At 41.0% G+C, this 22,397-nt stretch overlaps 1 protein-coding gene across 1 annotated transcript in view; it reads right to left on the reverse strand.

Moving 5' to 3' along the window:
- Positions 1-2,039: 2,039 nt before the first annotated feature.
- nup42 (nucleoporin 42) overlaps positions 2,040-22,397 on the reverse strand; it is a 156,554-nt gene continuing 136,196 nt past the window's right edge. The window contains exons 2-7 of the mRNA XM_070880959.1: positions 21,326-21,566; positions 18,087-18,181; positions 17,754-17,830; positions 15,088-15,174; positions 5,640-5,721; positions 2,040-4,491 (exon numbers count right to left, since the gene is read on the reverse strand). Of these exons, the coding sequence (XP_070737060.1) occupies positions 3,827-4,491; positions 5,640-5,721; positions 15,088-15,174; positions 17,754-17,830; positions 18,087-18,181; positions 21,326-21,566 (1,247 nt within the window). The 3' untranslated portion in view covers positions 2,040-3,826. The remainder of the gene's footprint in view (positions 4,492-5,639; positions 5,722-15,087; positions 15,175-17,753; positions 17,831-18,086; positions 18,182-21,325; positions 21,567-22,397) is intronic.

Here is a 22,397-nt window from a genome sequence, read left to right on the forward strand (position 1 = left end):
GAGTGGGCAAATGCATGGCAGATGAAGTATAATGTGGATAAATGTGAGGTTATCCACTTTGGTGGTAAAAACAGAGAGACGGACTATTATCTGAATGGTGACAGATTAGGAAAAGGAGAGGTGCAACGAGACCTGGGTGTCATGGTACATCAGTCATTGAAGGTTGGCATGCAGGTACAGCAGGCGGTTAAGAAAGCAAATGGCATGTTGGCCTTCATAGTGAGGGGATTTGAGTACAAGGGCAGGGAGGTGTTGCTACAATTGTACAGGGCCTTGGTGAGGCCACACCTGGAGTATTGTGTACAGTTTTGGTCTCCTAACCTGAGGAAGGACATTCTTGCTATTGAGGGAGTGCAGCGAAGGTTCACCAGACTGATTCCCGGGATGGCGGGACTGACCTATCAAGAAAGACTGGATCAACTGGGCTTGTATTCACTGGAGTTCAGAAGAATGAGAGGGGACCTCATAGAAACGTTTAAAATTCTGACGGGGTTAGACAGGTTAGATGCAGGAAGAATGTTCCCAATGTGGGGAAGTCCAGAACCAGGGGACACAGTCTAAGGATAAGGGGGAAGCCATTTAGGACTGAGATGAGGAGGAATTTCTTCACCCAGAGAGTGGTGAACCTGTGGAATTCTCTACCACAGAAAGTTGTTGAGGCCAATTCACTAAATATATTCAAAAAGGAGTTAGATGAAGTCCTTACTACTAGGGGAATCAAGGGGTAGGGTGAGAAAGCAGGAATGGGGTACTGAAGTTGCATGTTCAGCCATGAACTCATTGAATGGCGGTGCAGGCTAGAAGGGCCGAATGGCCTACTCCTGCACCTATTTTCTATGTTTCTATTACCAATGCCACAGGAGATCTATTTTTTTTAAATCACATGGTACAAAGTGCAGCACTAAATGCTTATTTTGATTCCATTTCCACTTCTTAGTGTATAGATTCTGTGCTTAACAAATCCACTCAGTGTGCAACAGCAATAAATAAAGCAAATATAATGCTGAGCTGTATAACCAAAACTGTGGGGTAACACAGGATGCCAAACTAAAACAATGCAGTGTTCTGGTCAGATTGTAGTTCGACTACAATGTCCAATTTTGATCACCAAGATTCAAAGGAGCTATTTAAGTCCTGGAGAAAGTGCAAACGTAAGCCACAAGGTTGATCGTTGACATCAGAGGATTAAGTTGTATCTAGCAAAGACTGAAACTTTGGGTTATTCATCCTTGAACGATGACCAAGAGCGGATCGCGATAGTCTGTACGCAAAACTTATAGAATCCATAATGAGAGATCAAATTAGTGAGTATTTAGAAATCTGTGTCCTCTGGTTCTCGACCCTTCTGCCAATGGGAACAATTTCTCTCCATCTACTGACTAGACCCATCATGATTTTGAACAACCTTTATCAAATCTCCTCTCAACCTTCTCTGCTTGAAGGAGAACAGCCCCAGTTTCTCTAGTCGATCTACGTAACTGAAGTCTCTCATCCCTGGAACCATTCTTCTAAACCTTTTCTGCATTGTCTCCAAGGCCTTCACATTCTTCCTAAAGTGCGGTGCCCAGAATTGGACAATACTACAGTTGAGGGCGGACCAGTGTTTTATAAAACGTTTATCACTTCCTTGCTTTTGTACTCTATGCCTGTATTTATGAAGCACAGGATCCCCATATGCTTTTTTAACCGCTTTCTCAACCTGCCTTGCCACCTTCAATGATTTATGCACATATACCCAAAGGTCTCTCTGTTCATGCACTTACTTTAGAATTGTACCCTTTAGTTTATATTGCCTCTCCTCATTCTTCCTACCAAAATGTATCCTATTGCACCTTTCTGTGTTAGTGCAGAAAATTGGAAGGTAATGCAATTTGGGAGGAAAAAATTAGTGAGCTTACAGTTCACTCAATGGAAAGATGCTGAAGGATGTGGATGAACAGAGACACGTGGGGATGCACACACAATTCTTTGGAAATGCTATTGCAGGTATTTTTTTTTTAAAATGAGGGGGAAACAAATTCTCTAATGGACACTCAAAATCAGAAAAGTTGTAGCCTTTAATAAAACAAAGTGAATTGCATTCTTACAGACCTTTACTACTGTCTTACAAGATGAATGAGGAACAAATTCTCTCTCTCCAAGATCATCTCTCAACTGATAAATTACCTATAATTTGACCAAACTCAATTCATAAATGTTCTCAGATCACAACAGTATCAAACCATAGACACAGGCACTGTAAAATTATTTCTGTATTTGGAACTTTATTCTGATATGCTAAATATCACAGTTTGTACATAAGATATCAAAAGCAGAAAAATAAGCAAAAAAAAACCTCTGCATACAACAGTAGATGAACACCCATAAAAACATTTATTTATTAAAAATCATTGATTGTGAAGTGCTTAGAGACATCCTGTGTTAAAATTGCTCTAGAAAATATTTTTTCCCCTTTCTATTCCGTTGGAGTGCACATGTCTAGAATCAGCACCCAAGCAATAATTAGTCACAAAAATGAATATTTAAATTACATATTCTTCAAATTCACAATCATAAAAGACTCAAAAGAAATAAAAATACAGCAAGGATTGTGGGAATGGATGATCATCACATTTCAATAGATATAAAGGACACCACTGGCAAATTTATTTTATACATTACTTAATAGGGGTAATTACATGACCCAGTGTTCCCAGGAAGCACCGGAACGTGCAATCACTCCTAATGTACATATTTATAAAACATGAAATTTAAAATATTGTTTTTTTGTAAAATGTTATGCAAGTTCTCATTGGAATAATTTTAAGCATTTAAAATATTGAATATCTTGGTTCAGTCTAGTACATACAACAGATATTGTACATAGTATCAAAAAATGTATAGTGCACATATATATATATATATATATATACATACACACACACACACATGGTAGTTATTCATTTATACCCATGGTGTTTTTAAAAAATAGAAGCCTGTGTACATAATATAAATCTTTCATCCTATGGGTAGCCCAAGAGATGTTTTGACTCACACTTGGGAGTTAAATAAAAGTGAAACTGTTTTCTGTTTACAATGGCAGCTCAGCATCTTGCAGCAACAGCTCCAGCAGCATCCAACATTCCTCACTCTCAATATATTCATTTTTTTTCCAACTTTCAGCTGATTTTAGGATACCCCATTAACTGGCACAAAAGAACCATCTATCAGGATGCACACCTCATCCTAGTCAGTACATAGTTTTGAGGATATGGAAATATCTTTGATGTGTTTATTCAGACTTTTCCAATCAGAACAATGGAACTGGCATACATACTAGTGAAATTTGGGGTGGAGAAGGTGAAGGAAAGTCTTTGAATAAGGGGCCGCCCATTTAAAACTGAGATGAGGAGAAATTTCTTCTCAGAGGGTTGTAAATCTATGGAATTCTCTGCCCCAAACAGCTGTGGAGGCTGGGTCATTGAATATATTTAAGGCGGAGATAGACAGATTTTTGAGCGATAAGGGAGTAATGGGTTATGGGGAGCGGCAGGGAAGTGGAGCTGAGTCCATGATCAGATCAGCCATGATCTTATTAAGTGGCGGAGCAGGCTCGAGGGGCCAAATGGCCTACTCCTGCTCCTATTTCTTATATTCTTAAAGCAACAATCATTTCTCTAATAAATTATTACAATGTTAAATCCCTACTACTGTTGATAATAGTAGCAAATTTACCAAGGATTAAAACATAAATTCAGAAAGCTTAATTTGTACTAACTGAGGCGACATTATTCAATGAACGATCATGGGAACGAGTCACTACACGTACACTTAATGTCAGTCAGATTTACACATTCAGGAGTTCAATGGGTGGTGGCCTTAAAGGGATCCTTCCTAGTGTGAACTTTTTTGCTTCAAACTCTCGTAGGTCATCTGCTGAGAGTTCTGTCCGGGGCGTATACAATTTATCATATCCACTGCCTGAATTATTATTTGCAGAAATGTTTTGGGGCTGAGATACAGATACTGCAGTGCCCCCAAAAGCATTTGCTGGTGTTGCTGCAGTGGCCCCAAAAGCATTTGCTGGTGTTGCTGCAGTGGCCCCAAAAGCATTTGCTGGTGTTGTTATCGTGCTCCCTAAAGCATTTGTTGTTGCTTTCACACTGCTCCCAAATGCGGAGGATGTCGGTGCAGAACTGCCAAAGCCGCTGGAAGCTGCTGAGTTGCTTCCAAATGGAGCAGAGCTTCCAAACACAGAGGTGCCTGGAGTAGGAGTGGTTGCAGAAGTACCAAACACAGCAGGGACTGAAGCTGCTGTGGAAGTGGCAGCTCCAAATGTAGATGTGTTTCCAAATGCTGAAGAGGAAGAAACTGGTTTGGTTCCAAATCCTGACAGAGGAGGAACTGAAGGTGCTGTAGAGTTCCCAAACCCCGAGGTTGTTGTAGTATTTTCTAATCCAGCACTGGGTTTGAAGCTAAATGTGTTGCTGCTTGCAGTGCTTGATGCAAAGCCTTTGGAAACAAACAAATCTGATTAAGACATCATTTCATTAAACCACCATGGAAGTAGATCTTGCAAATCGAATACAAGCTCAGGGTTACTTTACTTAAAACCTATTCATTAGTGTTACAGGTCACACAAAAAATTGGCTTGGGAAGCCAAGCAACAGAAAGATGAGGGTATCTCACAAATAAAAGTTCCAGAAGTTTTATTTACTTCAACAATACTCGGTGCCGTTAGCACAATTAGTCTAAAACCTCCCATTTTTTTATCCAATTTAGAACTGCCCTTAAATAGTTACAGTACAACACGGAGATGAGTAAACTAATCTACAAGAGTAGAAGCATCAAATTTTATATACGAAAATAGTGGTTGAAGCAGAATCTTTGAAAAGAGAAGCGGATAAATAGTTGAAAAATATTTTTGAAAAAGCTAATGAGGAAAAAAAACAATGAATAGCTCGGAGAGCCAACACACAAGTGGTGGGCCAATTGACCTACCTCTGCTGTAAAATTCTATACTATGTTTCCACTGAAAATTAGTGCTGTTAGGCTTTGTGCCACCGATGAGTAAATTGATAAGCAGGCCCTCTTTCTGGAAAAATCTTCCAACTATACATTAATATCCATATTAAAATTCACCTATGATTCCTTAATGTTTTGGTTTAATCTGCCCTGATCCCCTTGAAATATATTCTTCCCATTAGTGGCTATCTGGTCACCTAGTTTGGTATCAAAAGCAAGTTTTATATTATATACCAGATGCATCTCTCCACATTTATAAACTGTGTGGTACCACAGCTAGCCCCCACACAATTCCAGGAGTCACAACCCCCAGCATTAGGTTATTATTTTATGTTGTTGCAAAAATATTGTTGTATTCCTCAGAAGGTTTAACTGTGACACCATTTTTTTTGTGCAATAAACTTCTTATAAATCATATCTAGTCAGCCAAAGCAGGCAAAAGCACTAGCTTGGTGACGAGACAATAAATTTTCTAGTTTTTTTAATCAAGTAACAGCCTGTAAAATGAGAGAAAAAAAAAACATTATCACCTTTCAGCAATTAAGAAAAAAACCCAGAAGATTTCTATTTTACAGTACATTTCTTTCTCAATACTCTTTTTTTAAAAAAAAGAAGAATTGCTCATGAACACTCGCCTGATGAGCCAAAGGTTGAAGTTTGCACTCCACCAAATCCTGTTGCAGGTTTCTGTTGATTAGGTTTCCTCAATTCAGTACTCTGGAGAGGAGAAAGAAAACACAAGCTATAATTCAAAAAGTTCCTCAAATAGAGGAAATCATAGTAACAGACTCCACTTATGCTGTACTGGGGAATTGTTGGCAGCAGGGCAATTATTTTCCAACAATAAAAACAGAAAATTGTGGAAATACTCAGCAGGTCAGGCAGCATATGTGGAGAAAAAGAGTTAACATTTCAGGTTACATAAGAAATAGGAGCAGGACTAGGCCATTTGGCCCCTCGAGCCTGCTCCGCCATTCAATAAGATCATGGCTGATCTGATCAGGGACTCAGCTCCACTTCCCTGCCCGCTCCCCATATCCCTTATCAATCAAAAAACTGTCTATCTCCGCCTTAAATATATTCAATGACCTAGCCTCCACAGCTCCTTGGGGCAGAGAATCCCATAGATTTACAACTCTCCGAGAGAAGAAATTTCTCATCTCAGTTTTAAATAGGCGGCTCCTTATTCTAAGACTATGTCCGCTAGTTTTAGTTTCACTGAGTGGAAATATCCTCTCTGCATCCACCTTGTTGAGCCCCCTCATTATCTTATATGTTTCAATAAGATCAATTCTCATTCTTCTGAACTCCAATGAGTACAGGCCCAAACTACTCAACCTATCTTCATAAGTCAACCCCCTCATGTCCAGAATCAACCTAGTGAACCTTCTCTGAACAGCTTCCAATGCAAATATATCCTTCCTTAAATACGGAGACCAAAACTGTCCGCAGTACTCTAGGTGTGGCCTCACCAATACACTGTACAGTTGTAACAGGGCTTCTCTGCTTTTATACTCTATCCCCCTTGATGAACTTTCATCAGACTGGAAAAAGTTAGAGATATAACAGGTTTTAAGCAAGTGCAGAGACAGATGTGGGGGGAGGGAGGTGGAGAGAAACACAGAATTCATAATTCTCAAAAATACATTCCATTGAGAAACAAAAACTTCACAGGAAAAGTGATCCATCCGTGGCTAAGTGAAGTTGTTAAGGGTAGCATTAGATTGAAAGAAGCAGCTTATAATGTTGTAGTGTAATGAAAGAATAGTAGTAAGCCTGAGGATTGGGAAAGTTTCAGAAACCAGCAAAGAATGACCAAAAATTGATAAAAAGGGGAAAAATAGGCAGAGAAATAGCAAATAGAAGGTAGCAAATATAGAAATATAAAAACAGATTGTAAGAGTTTCTACAAGTATGTAAAAAGGAAGAGAGCAGCAAAGGTAAACCTTAGAGACTGAGGCAGGAGAAATTATGGGGAATAAGGAAATGGCAGAAACATTAAAATATTTTGTATCTGTCTTCACAGTAGAAGACGCAAAAAAGCATACCTAAAATGGTGGGGAACCAAGGGTCAAATGAGAATGAGAAACTTAACGTAATCAATATAAGTAGAGAAAAAGTACTTGAGAAACTAATGGGACTAAAAGCCGACAAATCCCCTGGACTCGATGTCCTACATCCAAGGGTTCTAAAAGAGATGGCTGCAGAGATAGTGGATGCAATGGTTTTGATCTTTCAAAATTCCCTAGATTCTAGAACAGTCCCAGCGGATTGGAAGGTAGCAAATGTAACACTGCTATTCAAGAAAGGAGGGAGAGAGAAAACAGGGAACTATCGGCCAGATAGCCTGACATCAGTCATTGGGAAAATGCTGGAATCCATTGTTAAGGAAATGGTATCAGGGCACTTAGATAATCATAACATGATTAGGCAGAGTCGACATGGTTTTATGAAAGGGAAATCATGTTTGACAAATTTCTTAAAGTTTTTTGAGGCTGTAACGAGCAGGGTAAAGGGGGCCAGTGGATGTAGTATATTTGGATTTCCAAAAGGCATTCGATAAGGTGCCACATAAATGTTTATTACACAAGATAAGGACTCATGGGATCGGAGGTAATGTATTAGCACGGATAGAGGATTGGTTAACGGACAGAAAACAGAGTAGGGATAAACGGATCTTTTTCAGATTGGCAGGCTGTAACTAGTGGGGTGCCGCAAGGATCAATGCTGAGGCTTCAGCTATTTACAATTAATGACCTAGATGAAGGGACCGAGTATAATGTATCCAAGTTTGCCAACGATACAAAAGGTAGGTGGGACAGTAAACTGTGAGGAGAACGCAAAGAGCCTGCAAAGGGATTTAGACAGCTTAATTAAGTGGGCAATGAGGTGGCAGATGGCGTATAATGTGGCGAAATGTGAGGTTATTCACTTTGGTAAGAAGAATAGAAAAACAGGACATTTTTTTTTAAATGGTGAGAAACTTTTAAATGTTGATGTTCAGAGAGATTTGGGTGTCCTTGTGCAAGAAACACAGAAAGCTAGCATGCAGGTACAGCAAGCAATATGGAAGGCAAATGGCATGTTGTCCCTTATTGCAAGGGGGTTGGAGTACAAGAGTAAGGAAATCTTGGTACAATTTTATAGGGCACTGGTGAGACCATACCTGGAGTAATGTGCGCAGTTTTGGTCTCCTTATCTAAGGAAGGATACACTTGCCTTGGAGGCTGTACAACAGAGGTTCACTAGATTGATTCCTGGTATGAGGGGGTGGTCTTATGATGAGAGATTGTGTAGAATGGGCCTTTACTCCCAGGAGTTTAGAAGAATGAGGTGTGATCGCATTGAAACATACAAGATTCTGAAGGGGAGTGACAGGGTAGATGCGGAGAGGTCGTTTCCCCTGGTTGGAGTGTCGAGAACTATGGGGCACAGTCTCAGGATAAGGGGTAGGCCATTTAAGCCAGAGATGAGGAAGAATTTCTTCAGAGGATTGTGAATCTTTGGAATTCTCTGCCCCATAGGGCTGGCGATGCAGAGTCTCTGAATATATTCAAGGCTGAGATAGATAGATTTTTGGAGTCTGGCAGAATAAAGGGATATGGAAATCGGGCGGGAAAGTGGAGTTGAGGTCAATGATCAGCCATGATGTTATTGAATGGCGGAGCAGGCTTGAGGGGGTGTAGGGCCTAGTCCTGCTCCTATTTCTTATGTCTTAGAACAAAAGGGAAGGTCTGTGAAAGGGTGGAAGGCAGAAGAGATTAAATGACAAAAGGCATGATGGCGCAAGGCAAAAGGAGATGGTAATTAAATAAGTAAAGAAACAAAAGATGGGTCTCGAAGAGGTGTAAATGGGAATAGCATAATCATCAACAGCTGCCTTCAAAACAAGAGGAGAGACGTTATGGTCTGAAATTATTGAACTCAATGTTGAGTCCAGAAGGCTGTAAATTGCCGAATTGAAAGACAAGATGCTGTTCTTCAAAATGACATTGAGCTTCATAGGAACAGTGTCGAAGGCAAAGGTCCTACACCAGCCTGTCCTCGCTGCACAGCACTGCCCCCCAAACATCAAGATCCACGGCGTGGCCCTGGACAACGTGGACCACTTCCCCTATCTCGGGAGCCTATCAACAAGAGTAGGCATTGATGATGAGATTCTATACCGCCTCCAGCGCGCCAGTGCAGCCTTCAGCTGCCTGAGGAAAAGTGTGTTTGAAGATCAGTCCCTCAAAACTGTCACCAAGCTAATGGTCTACAGGGCCGTAGTAATACCCGCCCTCCTATATGGCTCAGAGACGTGGACCATGTACAGTAGACACCTCAAGTCGCTGGAGAAATACCACCAGCGATGTCTCCGCATGATCCTGCAAATTCCCTGGGAGGACAGACGCACAAACATTAGAGTCCTCGTCCAGGCCAACATCCCCAGCATTGAAGCACTGACCACACTTGATCACCTCCGCTGGGCAGGCCACATAGTTCGCATGCCAGACACGAGACTCCCAAAGCAAGCGCTCTACTCGGAACTCTTCCACGGCAAACGAGCCAAAGGCGGGCAGAGGAAACGTTACAAGGACACCCTCAAAGCCTCCCGGATAAAGTGCGACATCCCCACTGACACCTGGGAGTCCCTGGCCATAGACCACCCTAAGTGGAAGAAGTGCATTCGGGAGGGCGCTGAGCTCCTCAAGTATCATCGCCGAGAGCATGCAGAAATCAAGCGCAGGCAGCGGGAAGGAGCGTGCAGCAAACCAGGCTCCCTGCCCACCCTTTCCCTCAACGACTATCTGTCCGACCTGTGACAGAGACTGTGGCTCTCGTATTGGACTGTACAGCCACCTAAGAACTCATGCTAAGAGTGTAAGCAAGTCTTCCTCGATCCCGAGGGCCTGCCTATGATGATGTAGGAGGCTGAGAATAGAGATTTCAAAGTGGGAGTGAAGCAGAGAATTTAATTTTATTCAGCTTGAAGAAAGAGTTTCTCAGAATTCAGTACAAGATTAAAATTCATGAACGGTCATATAGTGACGTATATGGGAAGTGGAAAGGTTCACAATACTGTAGTTGGGAAACCTCTTCTAAGGCTGGGATTAGAGCACATTGTCACAGCAGAGAGTGTTTAATTCTACATCTGGTCCATGCACTATCAGACCTGGGAGCAGTCAGTGGGTCAGAAAAGCAGAACAAGTGTTCTATTAAACAACAGTGAGTGTTTATACTTTGATGTGAAAGAGAAGGAAGGTGATTATTGCAAACTTGCAGTACAGCAATGGTTTGGTACTTCAATGTGCTACGTCATAAAATAGTTGAAGGTATGGTTATTCATCTGAGCCACAGAATGCAGGTCCTGATCTCAGCAGAGTTGTCACTGGGATTTTATTCTTAAAAAAAAATTGAGAGAAGTTGATTCACTCAGTGTTAGATTGGCTTAATATGGAGTGTGATCATCCGCACACACTATATATACCGCATCGACAACAAATAATTCATTGATTTAAAAATACCTTTAAGGGCGCAGTGGGCACTAAATCTGCTAGTGATCAGGAAACGTTCCAGTGCTGGAAAGTCTACTTCTGCTTATATTTTAAACTTTTCAATGAAAAGTGATTGCTAGGATGAGTTAACAACTCCATTATCATTGTACCATGTGATTATCAGGATGGTACAAGGTGAACAAGGTGGACCGTAGTCTTTTATTGTCCAGCAATTCCTATGTACCTATGCTCTTAAAACTCAACTGGATGACTGGAACATTAAAGTGGAATCATGAAAAACTAAGTTAATTTCTTGAAGAAAATCCTATTGATGCTTTAAAAAAAATTGTTCATGGGAGGTGGATGTCGCTGGCCAGCATCTATTACCCATCCCCCATTGCCCCAGAGAAGGTGGTGGTGAGCCGCCTTCTTCAACTGCTCCAGTCTGTGTGGCGAAGGTACTCCCACAGTGCTGTTAGGGAGGGAGTTCCATCGGCAATGAAGGAACAGTGATATATTTCCAAGTCAGGATGGTGTGTGGCTTGAAGAGAAACTTGGGAGGTGATAGTTTTCCCATGCGCCTACTGCCCTTGTCCTCCTAGGTGGTAGATAATTCAATCGTTAACAACTTCTACAAATAATTTTAATCAATTAACTTGGTTACTGTATTATACTAAGTATAACTGTATAATCTTTCTTTACATCGTGTTTTTGTTATAATTTATTAATGTAGTCTTCAAAAAAGGTCTTCAAAGCCACCTCGCCTCAGTTGGTAGCATTCCCACCTGTCAGAAGGATTTAGGTTGAAGCCCCATCCTAGGACATGAGCACAGTCTAGGTTTACATTATTGCATTGAGGGAGAACTGCATTGTCAGAGATGTTATCCTTTGGATGAGGTATCAAACCAAGTCTCTAGGTGCCTGTTCAAGTTGACGTTAAAAAACGATCCTGGTCATTATTCAAAGAGGAATACCAGATTCCCCTGGTGTCCTTGACAATATTCCAACTTTATCAAACACCATCAAAAACAGATGAACATTTTTTGTGGGATCTTGCTGTATAAAACAGCTATGGCATTTGTCTACATAATAGTGATTTCACTTCAAAGTAATTAATTGTATGTGATGGATTTCGGGTCCTTTATAAAAGGCATGATAAGTACTATATAAATGGAACGGTCCGGATTTTGCAGTCAGTGGTAAATGAACTGCACTCTCCCTTCATTGCACTTACACTTGCCCATATACTTTGTCAGCGTTTTCATTCCAATTTGTAGTTATTAGAGAGCCAAAATAGCACGGCGCCCTCTATAGAGGATCTATGACCTGTGAAAACATGACCAGCAACTGTGTATCTTTTTAACCAATCAGATTGAAAAATCCTTACTAAACCAGGAAGTGCAAGTTAGAATATTTATTCAATGTAAAATCATTGTTTGGCAGACTTACCACACCATTGAAAATTCACATACACTTGAATGGATAAGACCTAATCTTTTCTGTTGTGTTTACATATAGAAACATAGAAAATAGGTGCAGATGTAGGCCATTCAGCCCTTCGAGCCTGTACCACCATTCAATAAGATCATGGCTGATCATTCCCTCAGTACTCCTTTCCTTCTTTCTCTCCATACCCCTTTAGTCGCAAGGGCCATATCTAACTCCCTCTTGAATATATCCAATGAACTGGCATCAACAACTCTCTGCGGTAGGAATTCCACAGGTTAACAACTCTGAGTGAAGAAGTTTCGCCTCATCTCAGTCCTAATTGGCCTACCCCCTATCCTAAGACTGTGTCCCCTGGTTCTGGACTTCCCCATCATTGGGAACATTCTTCCCGCATCTAACCTGTCCAATCCCGTCAGAATCTTGTATGTTTCTCTGAGATCCCCTCTCATCCTTCGAAACTCCAGTGTATAAAAGGCCCAGTTGATCCAGTCTCTCCTCATATGTCAGTTCCACCATCCCGGGAATCAGTCTGGTGAACCTTCGCTGCGCTCCCTCAATAGCAAGAACGTCCTTCCTCAGGTTAGGAGACCAAAACTGAACACAATATTCCAGGTGAAGCCTCACCAAGACCCTGTACAACTACAGTAAGGCCTCCCTGCTCCTATACTCAAATCCCTTAGTTATGAAGGCCAACATACCATTTGCCTTCTTCACCGCCTGCTGTACCTGCATGTCAACTTTCAATGACTGATGAACCATGACACCAAGGTCTCGTTGCACCTCCCCCTTTCCTAATCTGCCGCCATTCAAATAATATTCTGCCTTCGTGTTTTTGCCCCCAAAGTGGATAACCTCACATTTATCCACATTATACTGCATCTGCCATGCATTTGCCCACTCACCTAACCTGTCCAAGTCACCCTGCAGCCTTTTAGCTTCCTCCTCACAGCTCACACCGCCACCGAGCTTAGTGTCGTCTGCAAACCTGGAGATATTACACTCAATTCCTTCATCTAAAATCATTAATGTATATCGTAAAGAGCTGGGGTCTCACCACTGAGCCCTGCGGTACTCCACTAGTCACTGCCTGCCATTCTGAAAAGGACCAGTTTATCCCGACCCTCTGCTTCCTGTCTGCCAACCAGTTCTCTATTAGCATCAATACATTACCCCCAATACCATGTGCTTTAATTGTGCACATTAATCTCTTGTGTGGGACCTTGTCAAAAGCCTGATGAAAGTCCAAATACACCACATCCACAGGTTCTCCCTTGTCCACTCTACTAGTTACATCCTCAAAAAATTCCAGAAGATTTGTCAAGCATGATTTTCCTTTCATAAATCCATGCTGATTTGGGCCGATCCGGTCACTGCTTTCCAAATGCACTGCTATTTCATCTTTAATAATTGCTTCCAACATTTTCCCCACTACTGATGTCAGGCGAACCGGTCTATAATTACCCGTTTGCTCTCTCCCTCCTTTTTTAAACAGTGGTGTTACATTAGCTACCCTCCAGTCCATAGGAACTGATCCAGAGTCGATAGACTGTTGGAAAATGATCACCAATGCATCCACTATTTCTATGGCCACTTCCTTAAGTACTCTGGGATGCAGACTATCAGGCCCCGGGGATTTATCGGCCTTCAATCCCATCAATTTCCCTAACACAATTTCCTGCTTTATAAGGATATCCTTCCGTTCCTCCTTCTCACTGGTCCCTTGGTTCCCTAGTATTTCCGGAAGGTTATTTGTGTCTTTCTTCATGAAAACAGAACCAAAGTATTTGTTTAACTGGTCCGCCATTTCTTTGTTCCCCATTATAAATTCACTTGAATCTGACTGCAAGGGACCTACATTAGTCTTCACTAATCTTTTTCTCTTCACATATCTATAGAAGCTTTTGCAGTCAGTTTTTATGTTCCCAGCAAGCTTCCTCTCATACTCTATTTTCCCCCTCTTAATTAAACCCTTTGTCCTCCTCTGCTGTATTACAAAATTCTCCCAGTCCTCAGGTTTGCTGCTTTTTCTGGCCAATTTATCTGCCTCTTCCTTGGATTTAACACTATCCTTAATTTCCCTTGTTAGCCACGGTTGAGCCACCTTCCCCATTTTATTGTTACTCCAGACAGGGATGTACAATTGTTGAAGTTCATCCATGCGATCTTTAAATGTCTGCCATTGCCTATCCACTGTCAACCCTTTAAGTATCACTCGCCAGTCTATTCTAGCCAAGTCACGTCTCATACCATCGAAGTTACCTTTCCCCAAGTTCAGGACCTGAGTTTCTGAATTAACTGTCACTCTCCATCTTAATAAAGAATTCTACCATATTATGGTCACTCTTCCCCAAGGGACCTCACACAACAAGATTGCTAATTAGTCCTTTCTCATTACACATCACCTAGTCTAGGATGGTCAGCCCTCTAGTTGGTTCCTCGACATATTGGTCTAGAAAACCATCCCTAATACACTCCAGGAAATCCTCCTCCACCGCATTGCTACCAGTTTGGTTAGCCCAGTCAATATGTAGATTAAAGTCGCCCATGATAACTGCTGTACCTTTATTGCACGCATCCCTAATTTCTTGTTTGATGCTGTCCCCATCCTCATTACTACTGTTTGGTGGTCTGTACACAACTCCCACTAGCATTTTCTGCCTTTTGGTATTCCGTAGCTCCACCCATTCAGATTCCACATAATCCAAGCTAATGTCCTTCCTTACTGCATTAATTTCCTCTTTAACCAGCAACGCCACCCATCTCCTTTTCCTTTCTGTCTATCCTTCCTAAATGTTGAATACCCCTGGATGTTGAGTGGGTATCTAATGGGTAAGTACCATAAGTACCACAAATTCATGCCCTTCCATGTATGTGAATGACGAGTCTGTCGAGACACTTAGAGCGAAGCTTGTGGAGGAGCAGGGCAACTCAGACAGCAACTTCCTGATTTCTGTGTTTAATTGTGCATGTGCGGACGCCAGAAGTTGCTGTTCGATTTACTCAACAACGAGGGATGATAGCCTCACCATTATTCTTACCACCAATCTCTTTCTTACAATTTAAAATGACATCAATCTAAATTAATCTACGTTCTTTTCCAACAGCTGATTTTATTTTACACTTGAGTTTTCATTGCCTTTTCCCAATCACAGCTTACCACTGAAATTCTTGTAGATGAATCTGGCTTCTTTATTTCAAGCATCCGGTTTCTCTGTTGATTTGCTAACTGTCTAATGGAGTCCACCTACATCAAAATACAGCAAATTAACAATTTCAAACTTCACGTTACACATCACTTAGTGTATGATGAAACTGTTGTGTTATTACAATTTTTTTTGATTCAGTGACTAGCAGTATGAGCACAAGATTGGCTGGCAGCCGTTAACGTTTCGTTTCTTCTTTATCTGCAGTATTTGAAATATCTATTTTTATTTTACAACTATTGTACTTACGAAAATCCAAACTGAAATGAACAATAGTGATGTGAAAAGAAGTGATGACAACCTGGGACTTTTGCATTACCTTAAGTGAAAACAGTTGGAAAGTAATTATCATCACTCCACCCTCCCTTAAAATCATTGCTGATTACAATTTTTCTGCATTTAAGCCAGTTTTCATGCTGCCACCACTTAGACTTCAAAATAATGGCACTGCTAGTTTAGCAGTGGTGTGATTTATTGGTCCAAGATTGGATTTAAACTCCCAGTTGTTAACAATGTATGACTGTTACATAGATTAAACAACTAGCATCTTTGAGTATCCACTTTCTGCACCTGGTATTTTCAATTTTAATATGGCCACATCATATGTCCGGAGCTCATTCAATTTGAGATAGTTTTCAGAAATTAAATGATCCCTTCTCTGTTGTCCCACAGTGTCACTAAAGCCATTAACACAACAAACATATATTGTCGAATAACTTTCATTTAACTATTAATCACTATTGTTTCAATCAACGATGAGTAAATTAACGTGCATATACGTCAAAACATTTCAAGCCAATCTACTCAGAGGACAGTCAGCATGTCATTATGCAAATTTTGAATGTTTGCAAAGATTTGCGATCTTTAGTCTCATTCAGGAATTTTCAATAGGACAAAAATTGCGGTCGGAGGCTTTCCACGGATGGCTGCCTCCAACCAAATTTTTTTTAAAAATTATAAACGGAAATACCTGCTGGTCCCGGAGGAACGTAGACTTGCGCTCCGAGGCCTAGCTGCGCAGTCCAGCCCACGTATTCCATTAGCATATGCGTATCCTGGGATCACGTGGGCCTGGACCACCAATCACAATGTAGCATTCTCATTCATAGTAATGGGAACTCCGATTAATATCAATGAGAATACCCCTAAAATCAAAGAAAACACAAACATAAATTTAAAAAACATTTCACTTTAAAAAAAAATAGAAATTGCATTAAATTAAATGTTTGAGAAAAATGTACTTTTTTGAATTTAAAAAATGTTTTAATAGTGTTAAAAATAAACTTACCTTCATAAGATAGGGGTTTTAATACAAAAATATATATATTTTTTCTATTTATTAAAACTCTTAAGCTGGTAAAAGCAGGCCGTGCGCCTGCTTTTACCAGGCGTAAGAGTTTGAAGGACATTCGCTGGGCAAGAGTTGGACAAATAACCCAAATCTCTGCCCGCCGAAGGCCCTTCTCCCAGGGATGCGTTGGAACTGTCGAGAGATTTTGACAGTTCGCAAGTGCCGGAATTCAGCGCATGCGCATCGCGTGCCGAGAACTGGCACTTACGGGCCTCTACAGGTGCGTGCGCATATCGTATGTGCCTGAATAGACCGCGATTTTTGGCCCAGTAAGTTTAAAACTTCAAAGTCAGCTTGTTTAGCTCAATTTATGCCCTCATAATCCACAAAAATAAAATTCACATTATTTTATTCCTAAATTATTAATCATTCATAATGTAGTGACTTGGAGTGGCCTAAATTCATAGAGCACACAAAGCACAATCTGAAATATCCCAAAAAGGGACACTGCAAATTAAAATAATTGTCGATGAATGTTTATCTACGAAGTTGCATTCACTTTAACTCTTCCACGGATGGTGAACATGCCATCACTTCAACTCTTAGATCGGTGCCGAGTGCCTGATTCCCTGATTCCCCACTCTGCTCACTCCAGCATATTCTAATTAGAAATTTGCCAAATTTGGAGCAAGTTAGCAACAGCAAGATTGGTATGCTAATGTCTAGAATTACGGTGCACATCACCAATCGCGTCGTTGCAGAAAAAAGTGATTCCCACCCCCTTCCCTCAATTAGAATGTGTGTAAATTTATTTCAATTAATTTAAAATGGAGAGGAAAAATGTCATATCTCAAATTAGAGCATTTACATCTTTGCAGAGTACTAAAGCGAAATTATCATCACATCTCCAAACCAGTTACAGGTTACTCCATTCTCCTTTTCATTTTTTGGGATCAAATTGTAACATTGCAAATACCAATTATCCACAAGTCTGTCAAAACCAGAATTTTTTTTTTTAAATAAAGGGTTTGGAGATGTTAGTGACAAGGATCTTTAACAGGTGAACTATGACAGGAATTTACAAGCTAGAAAACTGCTAACTTCACATGTCATTTAAGAATAAAATTCACATTTAAAGCCCGTGACTTATGGAGTATGCTGCTACCCGCGCAGTGAAGGATCAGAAATCTGTTTTACCAGAATATAGAGGCAGAAGAATTTAACTGGTGGGTGAGCTTGATTGACTGAAGTCTTTATGCTTCCACTTCATATCCTAAAAATTACAATCCATGAACCATAACAATGACTTCAAAAGCATATGGTCCTTACATAATTTTGCAAGCTGCCTCCTCCCCTAGTGTTATAGTATTCCAGTCGCAATTCTTCAGGTGAGAAGTCTACAAGACCTACAGAGGAATAAAATAAATAATGCGCCTTACATATTTCTCAATAACATGATAAAAGATAATTTGACTGGGTAAGTTTAGAGTCTTTTAATGCAACTGTAAAGTTTTTATTTAAGGCTTCAGCCTCACCTTTAATTTGGAGCTTTAAGTTGTAAAAAAAAAAGGAAAATGAGGACAGAACAGAGGTGAAGAAAATACATTGGGATAAACGGATTTCCAAAGAACAAAAGACACAGAAGCAGAATCAACACTATACCTGAGACACAAGCATATTCTTTGGCAACAGAATAACAGGAGAACAACCATTGACCAGAGATTTCCCATGCTTCAATATCCTTTCTTACTATATCCCTGTAATAAACGGAAATCAGTAAGATACTGCACATCATATTTACACAAATTAGTAACTACTATACAATGGACTTTAAATAATATCACCATCAATATTTCCTTTCTGTAGTGAGTTGGACGGTCTTTGTACAAGAAAACAAGAAGCTGTGGAATTAATTCTTGTCAAACATTGGTACTGCACGATGAACCAGATGTATCACAATTTAAAAAAATTTTAAAGTACCTTTACCAACCTCCCCTGCTGCCCAAGTTGGTAAAGGGAAGTGTAAGTGAACCAAAGACCATAATATCCTAGGTTTGATTCCCAGTAGTAGAGATATGGGCTCAAGTTTCGGCTCGAATTGCTCCTATTTTTTTGGAGCAACTAGTTTAGAATGGAGTATCTTAGAAATTGCAATTCTCAGCATTTAGTTTGCTCCAATCTAGTGAGTTGGAATAGTTTCATTTTAGAAGCGTTTTTTTTTCAAAATGGGGAGTTACCAACCACTTACGCCTGTTTTGCAAGTTTAGACAGCGAAAACTTACTCCAAACTAACTTAGAATGGAGTAAGTGTAGATTTTTGTACGCTCTGAAAAACCTTGCCTACACTTTAGAAATTAGGCGTAGGGAACGAGAGATAGGGGGGAGGGGGAAGGGAAGTTTACAAGCATTAAACACTTCACTTTTACAAATAAAGAGCCATCATCAATAAATAATGAATAAATCAATAAATAAAAATTAAAATTAAAAATTAAAAAAAAAATAAATAAATAACAAATTATGTTTCTACTCACCTACTGCAGCACCGGGAGCCCTCCAACAGCCTGCTGGGACGGGGCCCCCTCAGGAGATGCCGGTCGGGCAGGTCCCGCCGCTGCCGAGGACTTTGAGCGGAGCCTGCCCCCAGGAGATGTCGGGCGGGCCGTCGCGGAAGAGGTGAGGGCAGTCAGGCCACTTGGCCCGGGATAGGGGCGACAACCCTTCGGCCAGGGATAGGATCGTCGCCCGGAGACGGGACACGCTGGGAGGGCCAGGAGCTACTGCGCACGCATGCAGCTGCCGGCACTGTTTTTGGTGCAGGGCTGTAGCTCCGCCCCCAGCAGCTCCTACTGCACCGCGCCGAGCTGGAAACAGGCCTACAGATACCAGAGAATCGCGAGGTAAGTATTCGGCACAATTTCTGTTCTACAAATTAGGCGGGCCTCTCCGATGTGCACCGTTCTAGCGGGGGTCCGAAACTTGAGCCCATTAGTACTAGAGTATTAGTTACATTGCAACTTGCTTCAGCATTATGGCTAGGGAGCGTAAAATCAACTGGGGTTTCAGCTCCTGACTACAATAACAGCTTATATTTATATAGCATCTTTAAGGTAGTAAAACCTCCCAAGGCGCTTCACAGGAGCATTATCAAACAGATATTTTACACCAAGCCACATAAGGAAATGTTAGGATAGATGACCAATAGCTTGGACAAAGAGGTAGGTTTTAAGGAGTGTCTTCAAACAGGAGGAGTAGAGCTGCAGAGAAGTTTAGAGAGGGAATTCCGCAGCTTAGGATCTAGACAGTTGAATGCACGGCAACAAATGGAACAATTAAAATCGGGGATGTGGAAGAGACAAGAATTGGGGCAATGTCGAGATTTCGGAGGGTTGTAGGGCTGAAGGAGGCCACGGAGTGATTTGAAAACATGAATGAGAATTTTAAAAAATTAAGACATTGTCGGACTGGGAGCCAACGTAAGTCAGCGGGCACAGGGGTGATGAGTGAATGGGACTTAGATGAAAATTAGGATATGGGTAGCAGTTTTGGATGACCTCAAGTTTGCAGAGGATGCAAGGTGGGAGGCCAGCCAGGAGAGCACCAAGAAATTTCTTTCCAGTAGCGTCAATAAAAAGTGGGACTGCACAAAGGGCAAGTGAAAATTCATGCATGTTCAATAAGGGCAGATTGGGCTTGCCATTGGTCAAATATCCTAGAAACACTCACACTTTAAAAGTAGCCACTTGAGTGGGATGTGAGAGGATACTAGGCATCCATGGAACAGTATCCCAGCAGCAGTCAATTCCTTCAGGAGAGGACAGGCAGAAAATTAGCAAAGGGGGAAAAAAAAAGATACGACACATCATGGCCATTAATTACGCATCTAAGTGTAGTTTTAAAATTATGCCACACCACAATGTCTTGCAATAAAACTGATCAATATTAAACACATTACAACTACAGCAATATGTAAACCAATGTACAATTATCTTAAGATTCTTTCATGTTTATACCTTGGTTAATTGCTAAATGTTTCAACGTTTTCTTATTTTGATCTGTAATTTAGCTATTTCTAACTTCTTGAAATAAAGTGCAAAATAAATAAAAAGTGTATGCTATTGAAGGATCCATTAGGTTGCAGACAAGAGTAATGTGGGCTGATTCATTCTTGAATTTTCCTTTGCTCGAGATCGTGTTTCACAGCTGCTGAATTTCACCCAAATACACAGATTAAAACGAAGGGGAAATCTATAATGTATTACTCACCAATAGCCACGTCAGTATAGCAAAGTATTACACAATAAGGCAGGTCTTTCTCCAAGTTAACACTGGCAAGACCTAAATCCACCCCGATTGACTCTCACCAAAAATTCCAACTCTAGCCACTGATTCCATTTCATTTTCTGGCGGCTTGCTCAACCAGAGTCTGGTGATGCACATCTTTGGTGTTCTGGTTGACCTTGAACGCAGCTTCAAACTCCATATCCTATCAATTACTAAGACTACCTATTTCCAAGGCCATGGAGGGCCTTGCCTCAACATCTGCAACCAACTACAGCCCAATGTGTCAACACACACCTTCTATTGTTCCAACTGGCCTTCACTGCATCACTCCTCCCTCTACTCCACCTTCAGTGAAACTTTGTCCATCTTAGCCTAGATTCAAACTACTTTTCTAAATCTCTCTCCCTTCCTACTTCTATGCCCACTTTGAAAAGCTTCCTCAAAATGTAGCCCTTCAACCACATCTTCAATCAGCTCCCCTAATTTTTCACACTCCGTGTGCAATTTTGTCTGTGACAAGCCTTGGGATGTTTACTATGTTAAAGGAACTTTCTAAATGAAAGTTGTTGTTACCTTGATATGTAAAAGAAATTGTGCGCAAAACAAACAATTGGACTCACAACAGGCTTTCCAAATCATGTTCTTGATCATCACTAGAGAGGGTTGTAAACCTATTCTGTATAAAGCTTCCAGAACTTGAAATTGCTTTCTTCCCGGGATCTGGACAACCAAATCCTCTTCTCTCAACATCCCTTCCACCTCCTCCCCATGTTGCCGGTTTGGAGAAAGTTGACGGCTGGATATAACTAGATTGATGTTTTTGGAACTGATTTCCCCAGCTTCCTCTGTTGTTACTGTAAGCTGTAAATACAAAATGAGGAAAGTGAAAGAATGAATTGAATTTGACACCCATATATCTATGTAGACAAGTTTAACATTTTATGAGAAAATACCAGTTATGCAATATGAGTGGTCTGCAGAGAGTGGAGTGCACTTAAGAGTTTAAAAATTGGGAATTTGGAGACAGTGGGAATTCAGAGCAGAGGGGGAAGGAGGTGCTGCTTTTTGTAGTGCTTTCTGCTACAGGTAAATACTGAATTTAATTTGGAATTCTCTACCCCAAAGGGCTGTAGATGCTGAATCGTTGAGTATATCAAGGCTGAGATAGATTTTTGGACTTCAGGGAACTCAAGGGATATGGAGATCAGACAGAAAAATGGAGTTGAGGGCAAAGATCAGCTATGGTCTTATTAAACAGAGCAGGCTCGAGGGGCTGTATGGTCTACTCCTGCTCCTAATTCTTATGTTCTTAATCTACCTACAACATAAACTAGATGAAATAATTGGTTAAAAAAACTAAACTATAAGCTAAGTTAATTAAATAAAACAAGGTTATATAGGAATGGCAGTGGAGGTGGTGTGCCACAACTGCAGCATGTGGGAGTCTGTGGAGAGCATAGCGATCCAAGGCGACCAACATCTGCAGTTAGAGCTGGACGAGCCTCGGCTTTTGCCCTTATCCAACAGGTACAAGGATCTTGCTGCCTGTGTCGATGAAGGAAAGCCTGCAGGATGGATGATTAAGCTGACCAAGGCACCACGGTGCAGGAGGCCATTCAAGTGGGGGGAGTGAAAGGGAATGTAGTCGTGGTAGGGATAGTATAGTCAGAGGGATAGATCTCTGCAGCCACG

Source organism: Pristiophorus japonicus, chromosome 5 (assembly GCF_044704955.1).
Source record: "Pristiophorus japonicus isolate sPriJap1 chromosome 5, sPriJap1.hap1, whole genome shotgun sequence".
NCBI lineage: Eukaryota > Metazoa > Chordata > Chondrichthyes > Pristiophoridae > Pristiophorus > Pristiophorus japonicus.